The sequence below is a fragment of the Mastigoproctus giganteus genome, chromosome 4 (genome assembly GCF_048544385.1).
Source record: "Mastigoproctus giganteus isolate SK-2022 chromosome 4, ASM4854438v1, whole genome shotgun sequence".
Taxonomy (NCBI): Eukaryota; Metazoa; Arthropoda; class Arachnida; order Uropygi; family Thelyphonidae; genus Mastigoproctus; species Mastigoproctus giganteus.
In genome coordinates, this window is record NC_143578.1 from 209,063,370 (window position 1) to 209,085,758 (window position 22,389).

At 36.3% G+C, this 22,389-nt stretch overlaps 1 protein-coding gene across 1 annotated transcript in view; it reads right to left on the minus strand.

The window, feature by feature from the left end:
• LOC150087359 (uncharacterized) overlaps positions 1–22,389 on the minus strand; it is a 158,517-nt gene that overhangs the window by 58,338 nt on the left and 77,790 nt on the right. Inside the window, exon 6 of the mRNA XM_090372455.1 lies at positions 14,793–14,970. Coding sequence (XP_090228581.1) covers positions 14,793–14,970 — 178 coding nt within the window. The remainder of the gene's footprint in view (positions 1–14,792; positions 14,971–22,389) is intronic.

Below are 22,389 nucleotides of genomic sequence, written 5' to 3' on the forward strand. Positions count from 1 at the left end.
CAGACCTCTGTTTAACAAACTTCTTCATAGCGAATGTTTTTGAAATTCCCCTTGGTTTCTACAGAAACATTTAAAATAATTTCCGTAGAACAAATGCGTTACGATAGACAACTTTATGCGCATTGTCCTCACCTCTAGTCTTTAGGTAATTAGAAAGCGCGAATTAAGAGTGAAAGGGATTACTGTCCCTTTCACCCACAATGCCAATGGTGTCCTTAAAACCTATGCAGCCACATTCTGAGAAGTCGCACAAGTTAATATGCTTTCCATAGCCAGTCAGAGGATTAATAAGATTCCCGACATGGATAATAGCCATGTCAACCTGTGTTGTGGTTCCCCTTTACTCCGACAAGAAGTCATATGTTTTTCGGAGAAGTGAGTGATCCACGCATTTCAGTAAATTTCTCTGTCTATGTTTACATGGTCACAGTAGCCGAATACCTGAGCGATTCCGATATTTTGCCCAGTATTCAAAGAACTAGTGACAGTAACAACGTAGAGGGGTAAACTTTCCGAAGATGAGATGTTGGCAGATTTGGAAACAGCGTTGAGGCTTTCACTGTTAAAAAAATGCTCCAAAACTATAATGGCATACAAGCAATAATTTAAAAAAAAAATAATAAATAATAAATAATGCATCACCAATCTCCAAAAAACCAGCACGAGTTAAGGATGATTGCTAAAGAACTTGATGTGGAAACTATAAAGATTGGTCATGTGTTCAAGCCACGATGGGCAGCTTGTAGCTTACGGATGGCAATGGAGGGTTGGAGGAATTATCCCGCTTTGTGCAAACATTTTGAATCAGATTGGTTGGTTGTTTGGGTTTTAATGGCACATCAGAAATTTTGAATCAGAAAGTTAAATATTCTGGATTATTAAACCAAATTTTCAATCTGGAATTTCTTAACGATTTAGCACTAATGATCAACATGCTGCAGGAGCTCTCTTATCTTTCAGAAGCTTTACAGAATCACTATGGTAAAAGCAGATAAATTAATTATTCTAAATATCAGTGCTATCGGTAATTTGAAAAATTCTGAAGGAAATTATGAAGATAAAATTGAGAGCATGTTGAAGTTGAAAGAATTTGAAGGAATCGAAAGTTAGAACAAGTTTAAAAAATTACCTCGTGACACGTTATTAAGGATAAGTTATTAATGCAACAGAGTAATTTTAAATTAAATAAAGAAAATAATGATACTATTGACGATGAGGAATTGAAAGAAATTTAAAACATATGCTACCTGAAATCATGGAATATGAAAGAACTTTCGTCTCCGTAGCAAGACAGTGAAAAACAAATAAGAAATTTATTTAAGTTTTCTGATTAAATATGAAATAAAAATTAATGATTTTAGAGATTTTGTCGAAGACAGTTTATCTTTAAAATCGAGTGAAGTTCTCTCTTCAATTAAGAAAGCCAGAAATATCTTTGAAACCATTGCGATTAGCAGTGCTTTCACTGTAATATTGTATAAATGAATGAATAATGTTGATAATTAAACACATTGCAGATTGTGATGACCATACATCTAAATGAAAAACCACTGTTTCAATTTGATCCGGATCATTACGTCAAATCATTCCTCTGTAATCATCACTCAGCTATTGAGCAAAGCAGAAGATCGAGAACAAATATTAATAAAGAAGTAAATTGTATGTGGCAATTTTTAGAATAAATTTTTCTTGAATATTTCTATAATAAATTTTTTTATGTAATTTGTGATTATTGTGAACCTTTTCTAGAAGATTTTTTTTTAATGTAATATTTGTTTTTATATTGTAGAATGTTTTGTGATAGTTTTTGTGATATAGGAAATATTTAGTGTTATTTTTTATTTGCAATATTAAAATTTTATCATGGAAAAAAAAAAAATGCATCCATTATATTTCTCTAGTTAAAAAAAAAAAGAGAAATGAATAAAAAAGTGGTGTGTGTACCGAGCATGCATTTTAGATGGTTTTATGTGAATCCTTTGTGTTTCTTTTAGGCATGTATTTTGATTACGTAATAAAAGAGCTTTAGTATTGTAAATATTTTATGGAACATTTGCAAATTTTTATAATTTCTGGACGACAAGATACAATGGATTTATGATAACTAAAGTAATTGATGTGTATCTGCAATTGCAACTTATCTAAATGTCTCTAGAAAACAGCATTGATTGACCTTGTAGTTGAAGCGACATACAGTGCACCTAACAATGGAATGTTATGAAAATCTGAGATGAAAAAATAAATTGTTGACAAATATTTGTATTGGTGCAGTCATACTCACTTCAGGAAGTATGATTGTGACATGATACTATTAGCATAGGCATATGATGCAAGAAAGCAAGCTTATGCAGCATCAGCCAAAAAAAAAACCGACTCCCGCTTCACCCTTCCATTCGTTCGAAATACCTGTCCAGCTCAGCCTTAAATTTATTTAGGCTATCAACTTCCACAACAAGGGATGGAAGTCTGTTCCACCAACTAACTACCTGGTGGCTAAAGGCAAATTTCCACACATCTATCTTAGATCTGTCTTTCCTCAATTTTAATTTATGCCCTCTCAGGTGATTATTCTGAGCAAGAGGAAGGATCCCATTGGCATTGAGCATGCTCAAACCATTCAAGGCTTTATACACCTCGCCGGTGCCTAGTCTCCAGACACTGTAATTTGTAAAACTTAAGCCTTTCTTTGTAAGAGCAACCCTTTGTTCCATTCACTAATCTTGTTGCCCTTCTCTGCACTCCTTCCAGTAGCTCTACATCCTTCTTGAAATGAGACCTCTAGACCTGTATACAGTACTCAAGGTGTGGCCTGACCATTGCCTTATACAAGGGAATAATCACTTCCTTATCCCTGCTAGAAAAATTCCTGTATATCATTGACAAGACACCATGAGCTACTCTTGCAGCCCGTCTGCACTGCTCAGAAAACTTCATATCAGCCTGCACAATTACTCCTTTTCATTCTCTACCACTGTCAGTGTAGTACCAGAGTTGATACGTTTCTCTGGGGTTACTGTTTCCCATATGTAGTACTTTACATTTGTAAATGTTAAACTTCATTTGCCACCTCTCAGCCCATCTGCTCAACATTTCCAGATCCTGTTACAGCAGCATAGCGTCAGTAGTGTCCTTAACAACCCTGCCAACCTTTGTATCATCTGCAAACTTGGACATTAAGCTTGATATACCATCAGTATCATTTATAAATACAGAAAACAACAATGGACCCAAAACTGAACCCTGAGGGACTCCACTAATAACATTAGTCCACTATGAGCAGTGTCCATTGATTCTTCTCCCCCTCAACCATCCCTTTATCCATAGCAGCAATTTGCCTCCAATGCCACACTGCTCCAATTTGTGCAGCAGTCTTCAATGTGCAACAGTATCAAAAGCCTTTCTAAGATCCAAATATATAATATCAAAGTTATTCCCTGCATTCAGTTCTTTTGGTGACTGCATCATAGTATCCAATCAAATCGGTCAGGCAAGACTTTCCCTTAACAAAACCATGCTGTGTCCGAGCTATAACTGAAGTCTTGTCTTGATGATCCTGCAGTGCTTCTTTAACCAGTGCCTCCATTAATTTTCCTGGAACAGAAGTTAAACTCACAGGTCTATAATTACTTGCGTCAGCCTTTGATCCTCCTTTGTGAATTGGGGTCACATTTGCATATCTCCAGTCTGTGGGTACCTCCCCTGAGTCCAAAGAAGCTCTCATAATTATGGCTAAGGGTGTGCTTACTTCCTTTAATATAACTGGATAGATCCCATCCACCCTGGGTGCCTTTTTTATGTTTATCCTCAACAATTTCTCCTCCACTTTCCTCTCAGTTATTACAAAATCTTTGTATCATCTAGCTCACTGCCAGAGTTTACTTCACCTTTGTCATTTCCCTTCCTGAATAACTCCTCATGTGTGAATGTAGATGCAAAATACTCGTTTAGTTTGTTAGCCACCTGAGCAGGATTCTCAATTGTTGAACCATCAATATCCATTGGACCAATCTGATTCTTTATTTTATTTCTAGAGTTTACATAGGTAAAGAACTCTTTTCTGTTTTTTTTTGCATCCTTTGCCAAGAATTTCTCATCTGCCTTTGCCTGCCTAATCTCCTTTGTGACTTGGTTACAGACCAGCTTATATCTATCATAGGCTTCCATGTCACCCATTAATTTATATGTATCCCATGCATTTTTCTTCTCTGCCATATGTCTCATTAGTTCATTTGACATCTATTTAGACCTAAACCTTGAACAATATTTCTTAGTTGGTATGTAAAGAGTAGTAGCTTGCAAGATAAGTTCTTTGAATGCTTCCCATATTGAATTTGCTGTTGGTAACATCATCAGTTGGTCCCAATGTATAGAATTTAAATACTGTCTCAGACCATCGTAGTCGCCTTTACAAAAGCAAAAAACCCTTCCCAGGTAACTCAAAGAGATACCTACCCCTGATGGTAGGTACCTCTTTGAGTAAATCCCACTTCAGCACACTGTGATCACTGCCACCTAGTGATTCCTTTATCTGCAGATTCTTAATGCATGCAGAATCACTAATTATAATCAGATCAAGAGTATTACTCTCTCTCTAGTTGCCTCCTGAACATGCTGATGTAGAAAACAATCATCCAATAAATCCACAAAAGTCTTGCTAGTGTGTAAGTGACCAACCCACAAATTCCAGCAATATCTGGAAAATTAAAATCCCCCATTATAAGACTCTCTGATTTACTTAACTCTATTTCCCTGTACAGTTTCTTATTATACTCATCAGAGTCATTAGGCCTATAGCACACTCCTACTCAATTTTGATCTCCCAATGCTTGTCACACAAAACTGACTCGATACTGCACTATCCAGCGATGTTTTGAGCAATACCTCAAATTCATCAAATTTATTTACCAAAATTCCTAGCATTTGTGTACATGCAAGTATACCTGCACCTGTTCCTATTCTTAGCTACCCTAACACAACCCATGTAATAGTAGTAGTAGTGGCATGTGATGCAAGAAAGCAAGTGTAAGAGCTTATGCAGCATCAGCCAAAAAAAAAAAAAAAATCACACCATTCCCTCCAAATGCCTGTCCAGTTCCTCCTTAAATTTATTTAACCTATCAACTTCCACAACGACAGATGGAAGTTTGTTCCAGCAATTAACCACCCACTGGCTAAAGACAAATTCCCGCACATCTATTCTACATCTGTCCTTTCTTAATTTGAATTTATGCCCCCTTAGGTTCGTAATCTGAATAAGTGGAAGGATCCCATCAGAATTCAGCGTGCTCAACCCATTCAAGGCCTTATATACCTCAATCAGATCACGGCACAGGTGCCTAGTCTCCAGCCACTGCAATTTGCAGAACTTTAGCCTCTCTTGGTAAGAAGATCCCTTTGTTCCCCTCACCAATCTTGTTGCCCTTCTCTGTACACGCTCAAGTAATTTACATCCTTCCTGAAATGAGGCCTCCAGCCCTGTACGCAATACTCAAGGCGTGGCCTGACCATTGCCTTATAAGCAAAATTCCTATATATCATTGACAAAACCATATGACCTGCCCTGGCAGCCTGTCTGCATTGCTCATGAAACTTCATATCTGACTGCACAATTACTCCCAGGTCTTTTTCATTTTCTACCACCATAAGTGTAGTACCACACAGTTGGAACGTTTCTCTGGGGTTACTTCTACCCATATGCAGTACTTTTCATTTGTCAAGGTTAAACTTCAGTTGTCACTTCTTAGCCCATCTGCCCAAATTATCTAGATCCTGTTGCAGTAGCACACTGCTATTACTGTCATTAACAACCCTGCCAACCTTTGTATCATTTGCAAACGTCGACATTAAGCCTGATATACCTTCATCAATATCATTGATAAATATAAAAAAAAAACAGTGGACCTAACACCGAACCCTGTGGGACTCCACTAATAACATTAGTCCACGAAGAGCAGCACCCATTGATTACCACCCTCTGTCTTCTCCCACTTAACCATCCTTTTATCCATTGTAGCTACTTACCCTTAATACCATTCTGCTCCAATTTGTACAATAGTCTTCCATGCGCAACAGTGTCAAAAGCTTTCCTGAAATCCAAATATATGATATCAAAATTATTTTTTGCATCCAGTTCCTTTGTAACCATATCATAATATCCTATCAAATTTGTAAGACAAGACTTTCCCTTAACAAACCCATGCTGTGCCCGAATTATTGCTGCAGTCTTGTCTAGATGATCCTGCAATACATCTTTAACCAGTGACTCCATTATTATACCCGGAACAGAAGTTCAACTAACTGGTCTGTAATTACTTGTGTCACCCTTCGATTCCCCTCTGTGAATTGGGGATACATTTGCACATCTCCAGTCCATGGGAACCTCCCCTCAGTCCAAGGATGCTCTCATAATTATGGCTAAGGGTTTGCTTAGTTGCTTTGCCGCCTCCTTTAATATAACTGGATAGATCTCATCCACCCGAGGTGCTTTTCTTATGTTTAACTTCAACAATTTCTCCTCCACTTTGCTCTCAGTTATTACAAAATCATTAAGTATCCTGCTACAATCTGATAACCTTCTGCCATTTTAAAACCTTAATAATTCCTCATGTGTGAATGTAGATGCAAAATACTCATTCAGTTTGTTTGCTATCTGAGCAGGATCATCAACAGTTGAACCATCGATGTCAAGTGGACCAATCAGATTCATCCCCTTCATTTTAGAGTTTATATAAGTAAAGAAATCCTTGCTGTTTTTCTTAGCATCTTTTGCCAAGGATTTCTCGTAATCTGCCTTCGCCTGCCTAACCTCCTTTGTGACCTGATTACAGACTAGCTTATATCTGCTATAGGCTTCTGAGTCGCTTGATAATTTATATGCATCCCATGCATTTTTCTTCTCTGTCATGAGTCTCATTAGTTCAATAGATAACCATTTACCCCTAAACCTTGAACAATATTTCTTAATAGGTATGAAACTTTTAGTAGTTTCCACGATTAATTCCTTGAATGCTTCCCACTTAGAATTTAAAAACTGTCGGAGACCACTCTACTCTCCTTTACCCCTGATGGTAATTAAATCTTTAAGTAAATCCCACATCAGTACGCTGTGATCACTGCCACCTAGTGGTTCCTTTATCTGCAAATTCTTAATACACAAATGATCACTGCTGATAACCAGATCAAGAGTATTACTTTCTCTGGTTGCCTCTCAACATGCTGCTGCAGAAAACAATCATCCAATAAATCCACAAAAGTCTGACTAGTGTGTGAGTGACCAACCCACAAGTTCCAGTCAATATCTGGGAAGTTAAAATCCTCCATTATAAGACATTCTGATTTACTGGCCCACTCTATTTCTCTGTACAATTGTTCACTGTATCATTTGAGTCATTAGGCCTATAAAACACTCCTACTCTCGCAGTGCTTATGTCACACCAAACTGACTTGACAGTGCACTGTTCATCTATATCAACTGGGTGCACTTCTTTTGATTTTATGTTTTTCTTAATTAACAGCATAACACCTCCTCCCTTTCTATCCTGTCTATCCCTTCTGTACACATTGTACTTCCCAAAAAAAAAATTCCAGTTCTGCATTCCTTATATCTGTGTGACACCACATCTCTGCTATCCCAACAATATCCGCCTTTGATTTCTTGACCAACACTTCAAATTCATCAAATTTATTTATTATACTTCTAGCAATGGTATACATGCAAGCATACATGCTCCTATTCCTAGTTACCCTAACACATCCCATATACCCACCTATTTCACGATGACTGCCATCTGTCCCTGAAACCCCCAACACCCCTCGCTCCAGGTAGCTACTTATTCTAATAGAAGTTGCAAGAATCACTTTCACCTCTGCCAGTGGCTACTGTTAATCTATTAGTCCTTGTATCCCCCAAGCTAGCAATTTTCCGACCCACCTAACACTGCTTCAATAGCATCAGCAAATATTCTTGCACCCTTTCTATTTAAGTGTATCCCATCCCCATAGAAGCAGTCTCTCATGTTAATAAGTACAGACCAGGCTGAAAAAAATTCTACCCCTTGAGCCTTGCACAATTTTTCCAGGGCCGAATTGATCGACAAGGCTCTCATCATATACTCCCTCCTATCGTGTCTGGGCAGAATTGCAAACACTTAAATTCAACCCTAATTCATGGCTTTTTTTCAACAGTGATCTGTACTTGTTAAGTAATTCCACCGGTCTCCTACTCTTAATATCATTAGTGCCAATGTGTACAACTGTATCACCTTTTGTGCCCTTAAAAGATGATATCCGCTCTACCACATAATCAACCTTTGCACCTGGCAGACATACCATGGTCCTGTTCCACCTATCCTTTTTACATACTATGTTCCCCGTTTCCCTGACAATAGAGTCACCAACAACTACTAGTTCCTGTGGGATCAGCGCATTCTGCCTTGGGAGTTGCCGCTGTGTTGCGTGATGACCAAGTGCAAGCTCTGGCATTGATATGGGCAGCTGATAGCTTGATGGGCCCCTCAATTCAGTTCCTTTGAGGGCATCCACCCTGTCCTTCAAGTTCTCATATAGGCCCATAACAACACTGAGTTGTCGCCTGATTTCCTAACACTCTTTAAATCGTGCGCACACAAAGACATCCCCCATGGCAATATCATGTCCCGTACCCAATTGCTCCACAAACATCAAGCAAGTAGTGCATTTTAAAAGGCTGTGATTCAGAGGTGGGGGGGGGGGGACATATAAGCTTGAACTTGAGGCAAAAGCAAAAGGCTCATTAGCTTGAGCCTTTTGCTTTGCTGCTCTGAGTCATGATTTCGATTTAATTTCAATAAAATTTCAACTCTAAACTTTTATCCCAACACAGTTATAACGCTATATATATTTTCAGTATCGAGTATTATCTATGAGTTCTGTTTATATAACTTCAATATCAAGTTATGTATTAATTAATTATGTTATGTTTGTAAAATCTAAGTTGTTATATGTATTTAGTTAAAAAGTACAATTTAATTAATCTTGTTAGTTTAACAAGATTAATAGATTTTACTGATTAATTGACAATATTATATTATATACTATACTGTACTGTACTAAGCTAACACTATCTAGTTTGGGATATAACGTTGTATCGTATAACAATGGCGGCAAGTTACGAATGGTAAATCTACGACACTTAAGTATTAATTAACTTCCAAATCTTGCTGTCTCAATTCAGAATAAACTAAGGATCCTGACTAGGTCTATAAGCTACTTATAGAAAATAATTATTTAATATAACAATTGGTCAATAAAGCAGCTAAATATGGCTAAAAAACTTCTCGTTCAGCGGAGCTGCAACTTGTAAAACGTGGATTTGATACCCTTACCTATACTAAGTAATACCTACAAAATCTCTATCTAAGTTAAACTTTAAACTAAGTATCGTAACTAGGAATATAAAGCTACTCTAGAAAATATGTTAATATGCCAATTTAAGCTAATAAAACAGAAAAACCTTCTCTATTCCAGGAGCAGTAAAAACTTCACCTGCACAAGGCTACTCTCGTTTGTATCCAAGTTCTATTAAAAGGTTAGAACTCTAAATACTATCGTATCTGGGTGCACATAAAAGTCAGGGCATGAGGACCAGGCTGACTCGAGATATCACACCTGTTATGAAAAATGCATCGCACGCTCCAATCACACTACTAGTGAGTGCTTGGTGCAGACTGGTAGTGTGAACGTGGGAAGCACCTCTGGTGGAAGCCTGCTACACGTGACGTCATCCGTGGCAGGAATCCTCAAGGATGTTTCACATCAAAAAGTCGGCAAAATTACGAGCCCATTGTTAAAATATTCACGGCTCACCACTGGCTACATGTAAAACTTTTATGAACGTATTCAACATTCTTGACACCTACTGCAGCCTGAATCACATCCTTCTTATGCAGGACACTGCCAGTACCTTTAAACTGTTCTACCCATTGCTTAATAGACTTGCCTGAAGGTACCTCACTTCCATATTCCCGGTAGTACTGCCTTTGCACTGTAAATACAAATTTAAACTCGGCAAACCACATCGTCGCAACTTGCCCAGATTAATTGACTGAGGGGACATAAATTCAAATTCAGGAAAGACAGCTGTAGAATAAGTCTGTTGTTGTGAATGGTTCACAGCTTAAATAAATTCAAGGCAGAAACTAGACAAACATTTGGAATGAATGGATGGGTGAAATGGGAAGGGGTTTTTTTTTTTTTTTTTTTTTTGGCTGATGCTGTATGCTTCCTTTCTTGCATCATATGCCTCTACTAATGCTAATTGTTATTGACACTAGTGACATCTATGTGATGCTATATAAAACTCTTTGAGCAGCTCTTTCAAACAAACATATCAGCTCTAGTTTGTGCTTAATAATCATTTGTAATGAGGTCAATAATTTATGGTCACATATAAAGTATATTTTATATATACTCTATATATTTCGCATAATGCACGTACAGAATTAATACAAAAAAAGTTCAATTTCTTTATATTTATCAATATTTTAAAAAACTATGAAGAAGTAAAAACAATTTATTTTGTTTTAAATAAAAATGCTGCAGTTATTTATATTTACCAAATTTTGTTGTTGTTGTTTTTGCAACTGTTATCTTCAGCTTCAATTGATCTTCCAGGGTAATATTTGTCATCTGTGATCGTAGGCACATCCTGTTAATAGTCATATTGAATACAGTGATTCATAAGAATAGGTTGTACCAAATCAAGAAGGAGGGTAAATGACAAACATGTTGACAGTCATGGATATTCCCCCATATTTCAATGGGGTCGTTTTTGCTGTGAAACAGACTTCAGAATGTTGTCTTGAGAGAGAGAGAGATCACTCAATTCCATCTGCATACCTTCAGGTGCATTTGAGAGATCACCCAGGTGTGGCTGAAACACTAATTTCAGTCTGGCATTGTTTTTTAAAAATCTTTAAACCTGTCACTGTGCTCATTAATTAAGGCATCAAGGACACATATACCGGTATATTTCTTTACGATCACTTCAGTGAAGTATGGTAAAAAAATGAAAGTGTGAAATGCAACTCCAGACAGTCAGATCCATTCTAATCAATTGTAAGCCCTTATTAACTGCATTATTAAAATCATATCACAGTTTGAGTATGTTTAGGCAAGTATGAAAAAAGGCTGCACTGATTTTTATCACATAATGCCACAGATTCCCACCCCTAGTGTAAGATTTCAGGTGGGTTGAGTAAACTAAATGCTAATGGCATCCTTACTCTTGCTTAGATAATACATAAAGGTTTAGATGAATCTTTCTTAGATGACACAATTTAAATTGAAAAAGGATGACTGCAGAATAGATGGATGGAAATCTGCCTTCAGCCATAGAGTAACTGATTGCTAGAATAAACTTCCAACAATTGGTTACTCTAGGGCTGAAGGAAGAAAGTGGGTAGTCTGGATAAATTTAAAGGAGTTGAAAAATTATTACAAGAAATGGGCAAATAAAGCGGGTAAAAGTTTAGCACACACTCTCTCTCAAGATGCCTCAGCATACAAACTTGCTTTCCTGCAACATCTTGCAAAAACGTGCTACTGGATTTCTGAAATTTGTACTAATATGAACTGACATTATTGACAAGATCAGTGTTGCTGAGGCCAATAGTGCTACACAAAGACACACTTGTTCATTAGTGTCAGAGTACTAGACACTTGGGCAACAGTCTGAAAAGTGCATCAATTCCTCCTGCAATGTTTTCCTTACAAGACCCATGTGATTCACCAGTTAACTCCACGAGGTCCCCAACAATTCCCAACTCTGCTCTTTGATTTCTAGCTAAGATGAAGTGACATGCAACCTTGGAACATCTTATAGACCAATGATGATCTTCTCAAGCTATGCAGTGGTGTGGTTCAATTAGTCAAATTTCTAGATATCTCAAACTCTGGCAACCTCCCCATCGAAACTTCTATAGGAATAATGCTTTAAAATTCTTGTTGACTTGAACTGCAAATAATGCAGTTTTGAACAACAACACTTTTGTGATGAGGTCTTAACACAAGGAACTAAAACAAAAAAAGTTTCTGGTTTCATGTGCAGAGTGGCACATTTGTTACATCAAGTCATGAAACATTTAGGCTCTCTCTCTCTCTCTCTCTCTCTCACAAAAAAAAAAAAAAAAAAATAACCCCAGGGGCTCACATCTGGTGAGTATGGGCTTGGCACACCCAGGGTCTTGAGCTGGATATCATCATTCTTCTCTTTCTTGGTGATTCCCTTCTACTTCTCTCTCTTTCTCTCTCGGGGTAATTCAGAAAATTTTTTTTTGGCTGGTGCAGCATAAGCCTCAGGCTTCCTTGCACCATATGGCTAATAATAATAATAAATCACTTCTCACATCCGCAATGATTCCGGTTGTTTAGAATGAACATTTTGGCAGTCTCCCAACATAAGAAGTACATAAGAAGAAAGCTACAGTATCACTTCAAAGTTACAAAATATCACTTTGGTCATGAGTTCTTGTGATGAAAGCAATTTTTTGTGACAGTGATATTGCAAAGACAGCTGCACTGAAGAAGTGGTAAGAAAATACCACAAAAAGTTTAATTTCATTATGTACGTATTTCCAATTTGGAAATAAGCATAATTATACCAACATAGATTTGAGTGCTTTATTATCATTAAAGAAATGTTTTTGTCATGTAGAAGTGGTGTAATGAGCACTGCTGGTGTGTTTCCTATTTGGCCTGTTTTGATTTTGATTTCATTTTCAAAGTAGACATATGTACATGAAAATGTCTTGCTGATCCCCAGCTTTAGGTAAGAAATGTCTTTTTCAATCATCTTCATATTGTGCAAGAAACAAATACAGGTGACCCCCGCTTAACGCTGATCATTCGTTCCGGAAAAACAGAGCGCTAAGTGAATCCGCGCTAAGCGAGTGCCGCTTTCCCATAAGGTAACATATGTATTTATGAGCTAGGGGTCGGTGCCATAGGTATTTCCTAATCAATAATAAACAGTAATGAAAAGATGCACAAATGTCGGTCAAAATATTTAATATTCAAATATTCTGCATTACATACGTAATGCAGAATATAATTACCACATAATTATAATTATATAATTATGTGGTAACTACTTGCGTATCAAAAGTAAAATAATGAATTTAATTGATTTAATTTAATGGATGAATTTAATCATGAAAAATGTGTGGATTTTGAGTTGAACTTTGGCCCTCTTCCAAATAAACTAAAAGGGGTATTAATTTTAAATGGCCCGCAGTTTAATTACCACCCAACAATAAAGTCAACTGATCCTTTGCCGCTTTGAGACTTGGCATGTTTTTTCTTCTTTCAATATGAAACTTCTTTTAGGCATTCGTTTCCACAAAAGTCATGCTTCATCTATGTTAAAAACTTGTTGAGAAGTATAACACATAATACCCCTCTTCAATAATTTTAACAAGTTCTTTTTTGAAAGTTTCGGCTCCTTGATCTGCACTAGGCTTCTCCCTGGATTTTAAATCTATTCTACCAGCCCTTACCAGTTTTAAATGGTTCCACATTTTTTTTTTTTTAGGCGAGTTTTCTTCAGATCATCATATTGGCTAATCTCTTTCTCTCTCTTTTTTTTTTTTTTTTAATATTTAACTTAACTGAATTCTGCATTGGAATATTATCTTCAATAAAACTAAAGTCTTTCCATTTCAATCCTAATAGTCGGCCTAGCCCTAGTTGCTTGCAGTGGAACAGCTATCTTTCCCGCTGCTAAAATTAATTCTTTATTATTTTTTTTTATAATTGTTCTTACAGTTAAAGTTGCAAGTCCTAAATTATGGCACACATCCGCTTGTCGTTGACCGGAATCGATTCGCTTCAAAACGTCTAATTTAATTTTCAAATTCAGGCTTTTTCTTACATTTATGGTCTTCTTACTGCGCCCAGACGTTGTTGCTTTTTCATTCCTATCGGTCATTATTAGCTCTTCGAAAATGTAACTGCGTTGGTTGAATTAATTATGATACAATGTTCAAGTAAACTTTCCGTTACGCACAATGTCTAATACTGTACTGAGTGATGACTAGACTTCGGATAAATGCATATAACGCAAATATTACAAGCAATATATTTGATCATTTCTTAAAATGTTGATCTCAGAACTACGTAACAAGTCACTTACTGCAATTAAATTTCACTGAGCGTGGGAAAATTTCTCAAGTCAGCGTGGGAAACGTTTTAATGCTGTTTTGCTATTCATTTTCAAGCTATCGACTCCATCAAATGAAACGATATCGTTAAATATGTCAAAAATGTAATCTGTAAAAGAGCATTATAGTGATCTGTGACAGCGTTATAGTCAGATACGGGTTATAATATAAAAACAGCGTTATAGCTAATCAGCGTAAAGCGAACCGCGTTATAACGGGGGCCTGCTGTATAAGCTGAGTTGTAGCCCGACGTGCACCCTTCTGCTGATAATGGAGAATTTAATTCCCATATCTTCTGTGGAATTTTTTGGTCAGTTCTTAAATAATCATAGTCTGTAGTTATAAGGTAACCTTCTGATCCAGTTTACCTGTCACAATCAGAAAAACTAATCAGTATTGATTGGAACATTCATAAAACAACATGTGTAAAGTCAGTCAGGTCATCCAGCCATAAAATCATTGACAACAAAAGCAACCAAAAATTTTGAGTGTGAGTTGCTAAAATGAAGAAGAATACAATTCTCACAAGATTTTCTCTAAAAAATTACTACCATAATAAAATGAATATCAGGAAACAGTTAAATTATACTGACTTACCTTGTGAAAAAAATGACAGTAATTCATCTTCAAATGAAATACAATCACATCTGTCAGTGTCTCTAGTGATAACATGTCAGCTATAACAGCCAATTCTCCAATGTTAATATCCTTTGGCAAGTTGATCACACCACCGTAAATATGGCATAATGCAAAATGAACTACATCAAAACTAAATCTGAAAATGTATAATGTACATATCAATAAATACAAAATATTTAAAATGTCAATTAAATGACTGCATGCAGCCTTTTTAACATTTAATTGTGATACAACTTTTTTAACATTTAATGATAACATGTTTTATAAAATGTAGTTTATAAAATGATTTTATAAAAGGTAGTTTCAAAATTTTAAATAAAATTCTGACATATAGGGAATTCCGCTTAGAATGCCCTTGGTGACACAGTTATATTTCAAAAAATTATAAAGCAATATTTTTTATGCAGAAATAGTAGTACCAAGTGGGGCCATCAGTAATGATAGCCCCACCTGGTACTTTCATTATGTGGAAATAATTGGTTACTGATCACTATTGTGGCCATCAGTAACCAATTATTTCCACATAATGAAAGCAATCCATGTGGCCTCCGATGAAATAGTAGTACCAAGTGGGGCCATCAGTAATGATAGCCCCACCTGGTACTTTCATTATGTGGAAATAATTGGTTACTGATGGCCACTATTGTGGCCATCAGTAACCAGTTATTTCCACATAATGAAAGCAATCCATGTGGCCTCAGATGAAGTCTCCCCATCGTACGTAAAGGGTGTCTGACAAGAACTCTACCTAAAAATTGTACAAGATTCCCTTGGTTTTGAAGACGAGCTTCCAAGTGCAACTTGAAAATGTAAACCACTCAGCAATCATAACAGCGATTAAGGAAATCACTGTAGATGACGTAAGGGAGTTGCTAATCTCCCTTACCAATGATGAACTACAGGAATTAAACCTCATACTGCTTTTAAGAAAACACACACAGTACTTTCTTTCATGGAGCAACGACACTGACAAATCATACGAACTGTATAAGGCAACATTAGTAATTAAATTGCACACTGCATCAGAGTTCAAGAACAAACCGGGATATTACATAATTCAATGTGGCTGGGTTAGTTGGTCTCAACAAGGGTTGCATGGCTTTTACTCCCAGAATCTCAGTTTTTCATCAAACAAACAAACAATTCAAATCAATCGCAGAACACAAGCAATTTACAGACATAATATATATGGTGCAATATAGACTAAGTCACTGATGGGCCTAAAACCCTACAATAATAATACATAATCACTTCCACTGCATGTATGTAAATTTACCACATTATTGTGGTAAATTTACATATGTACAGTGGAAGTGATTATGTATTATTATGTATATAAGGCAAAAGAGTAGTAACAATAATCAAAACACTAATTACAATAAACATCCTTTTTTCTGTATCAGTGATACATCTAATTGGAACTTCATAACTGATAGCATAAAACAAATAATACCAGTGATCACAATAAGTGCCATGCATATATTTTTTAATATAAGTGCAGAAAAGTGAACTAATAATTTCATGTTTACAATATTATGATTAATTTTTTTTTTAATTTTGAACAGACTTATATTAAGTTTTGTTTCACTGAAAATAGCATGTGTAAAAAAAAAAAAAAAAACACCCATATTTTTAAATTTTTTCATTAAAAAATAAAAATTTCATTTAGCATTTAATGCTATCCATTAACAAAAGGTCATGCATTGGTATACTCCACACAGAATTCAAAAACTTTTCCCAGAAATAAAAAAGGAAAGGAATTGTGCACTAGTCAGATGTAGTGAGACCACTTTTATTGCAACAGAAGATGCAATCACTGCTGGGTAAAATGAGATTTTCCTTACATACTCTCAAAACTGTAAAAGGAGAAACTTGAGAAATCATAATGAAGGTTTGAAATTTTTAAGCTTATATGAAGCCTATATATATATATATATATTGAACTTAATCTTATATGTATATTGAACTTCGGACGAAATGAAAAGCCTCTAATTGAACTTCCAATGAGATAAAAGGCCAGAAGACTGCCTATAGTGGTTCTGTTAACTATGATTAGTACATTATTGGTAAATCTGGAAAAATAATCATACCTATAGTGGGATGTTAAAAATACTGTTTTCTCCATGGCATTTAAGCAGTATCCTCCCCAGGACCTATCGAATGGGTGCACTGCCTGGTGAATTTAACTGACCACCCAGCTAAAATTTAAGTGATTCTCACGGTCCCGTATGGCACTAATCTTGATCAATATTAATTTGAACATACTATGTGAATGAGGTCAGTGTGACAGGAGCAGACAGCAATCCAGCTGAAATTGTGATTGGACACCGAAAGATTGGTAGAACTCAGATCATCTTCAGATCATCTTTCCGGTACATAACCTACCTAAGCAGTTATAAGACCTCCTACTATTCGACCATCACACTGACGTCATGCAGCCATTGCGTAGGTCGATTCTGTGAATCAAGATTACCAAGAATATTGTTGTGTGCTTTATGTTGAGCTATCAGATGTCAGTGTCGATATGTTGGTTAAATTCTGCAATTCACTGAGTTGACTTACTGTATTGACTCACTTGCTCTGCAGCCATCTCTACAGCAAGCTGAATATTATAATTCTGCAAACTAGTACACCACATTAAATTCTGTGAACTGTTAGATGTGTTGTTTGTCTTGGTCTCTGTACAGGTGCACAAATATAATAATATACATATATTGCAACTAATATCTATTATTTGGGTACCACTTGTCTTCAGGCAGTGGGTGTGGTCGTAGAACAGAGTGATTGTATGGTCAAGTTATGTGATTGGGTGATTATTGTGAATGCGTTTTGTTTCTGATTGTTTTGTGTCATCAAGGAGGGGGTGCTTAGCTTAGTTCGGGTGTTTATCCCCCCAACCCGCTGTTTTAAAATTGGAAAACGACATCCCGATTTTAAAACAGCGGCAAGTGGGGGAATAAACACCATAGGCGTGTCAACCTAGGAGGGCAGGGAACGAGGGAAAGCAGTGAGTGGCACCTGCCAATCACTGCCTTCTTCCTGACTTTTTACCTATATTGCAATAAAATAAAACGAAATAAGAACCCATAATGAGTAAGAAGTGAATCAGAAAACATTTAAATTTAAACATTTTTCATTATTTTTTTACATCGAATTATAATAAAATTGTTTTTTCAAATTTTTTATTAAAATATTCTACTTTTTATTTAAAAAGTACCTTATTTGTTAAATTAAGTGTGTTTATGTATATGTGTTGTAATTTTCATTTTTCAGTTATAACACTAGCCAATATTAAATTTTTTCAGTGTTTGTTGCACAAATTATCATTAAATCAATATAATGTTAAATTATGCAATTAATTTTTGCTCTGGATCGCTTAAGTCACATTCATAAATAACAGAAAATTTTATAATATTGCAAGTATTACACTTCTCCACCCAGCTACTTCATAATTCCACCCGGCTGGCAAAAATTTCTGGGGAGAACACTGATTTAAGTAAATATCTGTGAAAGGCACAGCCACACCTACACCCATGGAAGCCCAAAAACACCCCATTAGAGGTCACAGATCAAATTATTTTCAAAATTTGCTGACAATACACTATTAATAATATTTGAAAAATATAAGAGATTTAACTCATACCTTTTTTATAGGAAGTTCTTCAGGCCTGACACTCACATCATATTAATCCAATTAATACATTATATGAGACTAAATTTATGACACAATATTATGATTTAAAATTGTTAATATATGGGTTTCTTAAAAATAATCCTGTATTCAATTTCCATAATCTACTCATTGCCAAAAGGAAGAGCAAAGCAAAGTCAATGCACATCAACCCGCCACAAACTAAACCACCCAGCAATAATGGACAGGAAATTGAAGACAATTGTCAAATTTACTAAAATATTTTAGACTGGACTTCTTAATAAGGGACAAAGTTATTTGGGGATGGTCCGTGCTCACAAGAAGTAAAGTGGCACTTAACACTCTACTTCTTGTGAGCATGGACTGCATTGACTTCGCTTTGCTCTTCCTTTTGGCAGTGAGTAGATTATGGAAACTGAATACAGGATTATTTTTAAGAAACCCGTATATATTAACAATTTTAAATCATAATATCATGTCATAAATTTAGTCTCATATAATGTATTACTTGGATTAATATGATGTGAGTGTCAGGCCGAAGAACTTCCTATAAAAAGGTACGAGTTAAATCTCTCAATTTTTCAAATAGTATTAAAGTAGGAGGATTGAGCTGTATTGTTCTTATATATTTTGAAAACTATTAATAATAGAACAACTATAGACAGTTTTCTCACCACCTTCAAATTCAGCCTACCCAATTGAAGCACACAATTCAATTAGAAAATAACAATAGTATAAATTTCATAAATTTAACTATCATAAGACAGTCAGTGGATTTTTGGCTGCTGTAAAGGGATAAGTATTTAGATAGTTTTACCGTATTCTTCGTTAACTAACATACTACAATGTGTTTTACAAAGATATTAAATAGGTTTAGTAGCATTCATTAGCTTCTTATTTTGAATTTAACTAGTGATTTTTGGAAGTTACGACTCCCCGTGTTGGTGCCAATATTGTTGAACTAGCCGCCATATTGTAATCAATAAGAAATAGCACAATGTATATATCTCAAACTGACAGCATAAGGTATAATATAAAGCTAGATAACGTAATATGAAGCACTGTATTAGGAATCTGTTAGCTTAGTATAGTATTATCAATTAATCAAAAATAATTATTAATCTTATTAAATTCCATTGTTAATTAAACTGTATTTAAACAGGAATCATGACCCAGACTAGAGCTGCGAAGCAAAAGATCAAAGACTAGTGAGAGTGCTGTGACTCAGGGGAGAAACGAAGGGGATGATTCTCCAATGCATAACAGTCTCAAAAAATGTGCGAAATTTGAAATGTTTGCTGAACTTTCTAAAACAGCACATGATCTAGCCAAAGAGGATGTCTTTGTGTGTACTAGATGCCTAGAGTGTCAAGAAATTAGGTGCCAACTCAACGTTCTAATGGGCGTCTATGAGAGCTTGAGGTGTAGAGTAAATGCCCTCGAAGAAATTAATATGAGGGCCCATCAAGCTCTCAGCTGCCTAACTCAATGGCTGAGCTGACTCCTGTGTATCAGGCAACACAGAGGCAATCTCCAAGGCAGAATGTGCTAGTCCCAAAGAAACTAGTTATTGTTGGTAACTATTGTCAGGGAGACGGGGAATATACTATGCAAGAAGGATAGGTGGAACAGGACCAAACGTTGATGACGTTGTAGAGCAGATATCTTTTAAGGGCACAAAAGGTGATACTGTTGTACACGTTGGAACTAATGACATTAAGAGATCTGTAGATTTACTCAATAAGTCAATGTTAAAAAAAGTCACGAATTAGGGGTGAATGTGAAAGTGTCTGCAATTCTGCCCAGACACAATAGGAAGGAGTGAGAGCCTGGTCGATCAATTTGGCCCTGGAGAGATTGGGCAAGGCTCAAGGGGTACAATTTTTTGTCTGGTCTGTGCTTGCTGACAAGAGAGACTGCTTCTACAGGGATGGGGTACAATTAAATAGAACGGGTGCGAGAATATTTGTTGATGCTATCGAGGCAGTGTTAGGTGGGTCGAAAAACTGCTAGCTTGAGGGGGGGATACACAGACTAAAAGGTTAACAGTGGGTGCATGCAGAGGCAAAAGTGATTCTTGCACTACTTCCATTAGAATGAGCAGCAGCATGGAAAGAAAGGCAATGGAGATTTCCAGGACTGTTGGGAGTCATAGTGGAACAAATAAATACATGGGCTGTGTTAGGATAACTAAGAGTAGAAACAGGTGCATGTATACTTGCATGTACACCAATGCTAGGAGTATAGTTAATAAATTTAATAGCTTCAACATCAAAGTCAAGATATCAAGACATCAAAGGCAAATACTGTTGGGATATCAGAGACGTGGTGTCACACAGATATAAGCAGTGCAGAATTGGAATTTGGGGAGTACAGTGTGTACAGAAAGGATAGACAGGACAGGACAAGAAGGGAGGAGGGGTTCTGCTGTTAGTTAAGAAACACAAAATCTAAGGAAGTGCATCCAACTGATGTTGGTGAACAATGCAATGTTGAGTCCGTTTGGTGTGACATAAGCACTGGGAAAGGAAAAATGAGATTAGGTGTGTGTTATAGGCCTAATGAATCTGATGAGTATAATGAGCAATTGTGTACAGAAATAGAGTGGGCCAGTAAATCAGAATGTCTTATGATGGAGAATTTTAACTTTCCAGATATTGACTGGAACTTGTGGTTGGTCACTCACACAGTAGCAAGGCTTTTTTGGATTTATTGGATGACTGTTTTCTACAGCAGCATGTTCTACAGAAAACAAGAGGGAGTAATACACTTGATCTGACTGTCAGCAGTGATTATTCATGCATTAAGAATTTGCAGATAAAGGAACCACTGGGTGACAGTGATCACAATGTATTGATGTGGAATTACTTAAAGATGTAACTGCCATCAAGGCTAAAGGGAAGGGCTTTTGCTTTCGTAAAGTTGACAAGGGTCTCCGACAGTTTTTAAATTCTGTACAGTGGGATAAACTGATGCTGTTACCGATGTTGAATTCTAAATGGGAAGCTTTCAGGGATTTAATCTTGGAGGCTACTAGGCTTTTCATTCCAACTAAGAAATACTGTTCAAGGTTCAGGCCTAAATGGATGTCAGATGAATTAATGAGGTTCGTGGTAGAGAATAAAAATGTATGGGATACATATAAATTATCAGGTGTCACAGAAGCTTATGGCAGTTATAAGCTTGTATGTAATCAAGTTACAAAGGAGGTTAGACAGGTGAAGGCAGATTACGAGAAATCTTTGGCAAAGGATGCAAAGAAAAACAGCAAAGAGTTCTTTACTTATGTAAACTCTAGAACGAAAAGGATGAATCAGATTGGAGCACTTAACATAGATGGGTTGACTATTGATGATCATGCTCAGGTAGCTAATAAACTGAATGAGTATTTTGCATCTACATTCACACATGAGGAGTTATTCAATGAGGGGAATGCCTGATGTTTACCGAATTCTAATAGGGAGCTAAGTGATTTTGTAATAACTGAGAGCAAAATGGAGGAGAAATTGAAGTTCACCATAAGGAAGGCACCTGGGGTGGACAGGATCTATCCAGTTATATTAAAGGAGGCAGCAAAGGAAGTAAGCAAACCCTTAGCCATAATTATGAGAGCTTCCTTGGAATCAGAGGTGCCCATGGGCTGGAGGTGTGCAATTGTATCACCAATTCACAAAGGGGGTTCAAAAGGTAACACAAGTAACTATAGACCTGTTAGTTTAACTTGTGTTCCGGGGAAAATAATGGAGTCACTGGTTAAAGAAGCATTGCAGGATCATCTACACAAGACTATGATCAGGTTGCAAAGGAATATGAATGTCATAAATAATTTTTATATTATATACTTGGATTTCAGGAAAGCTTTTGATATTGTTGCACATGGAAGACTGCTGTACAAATTGGAGA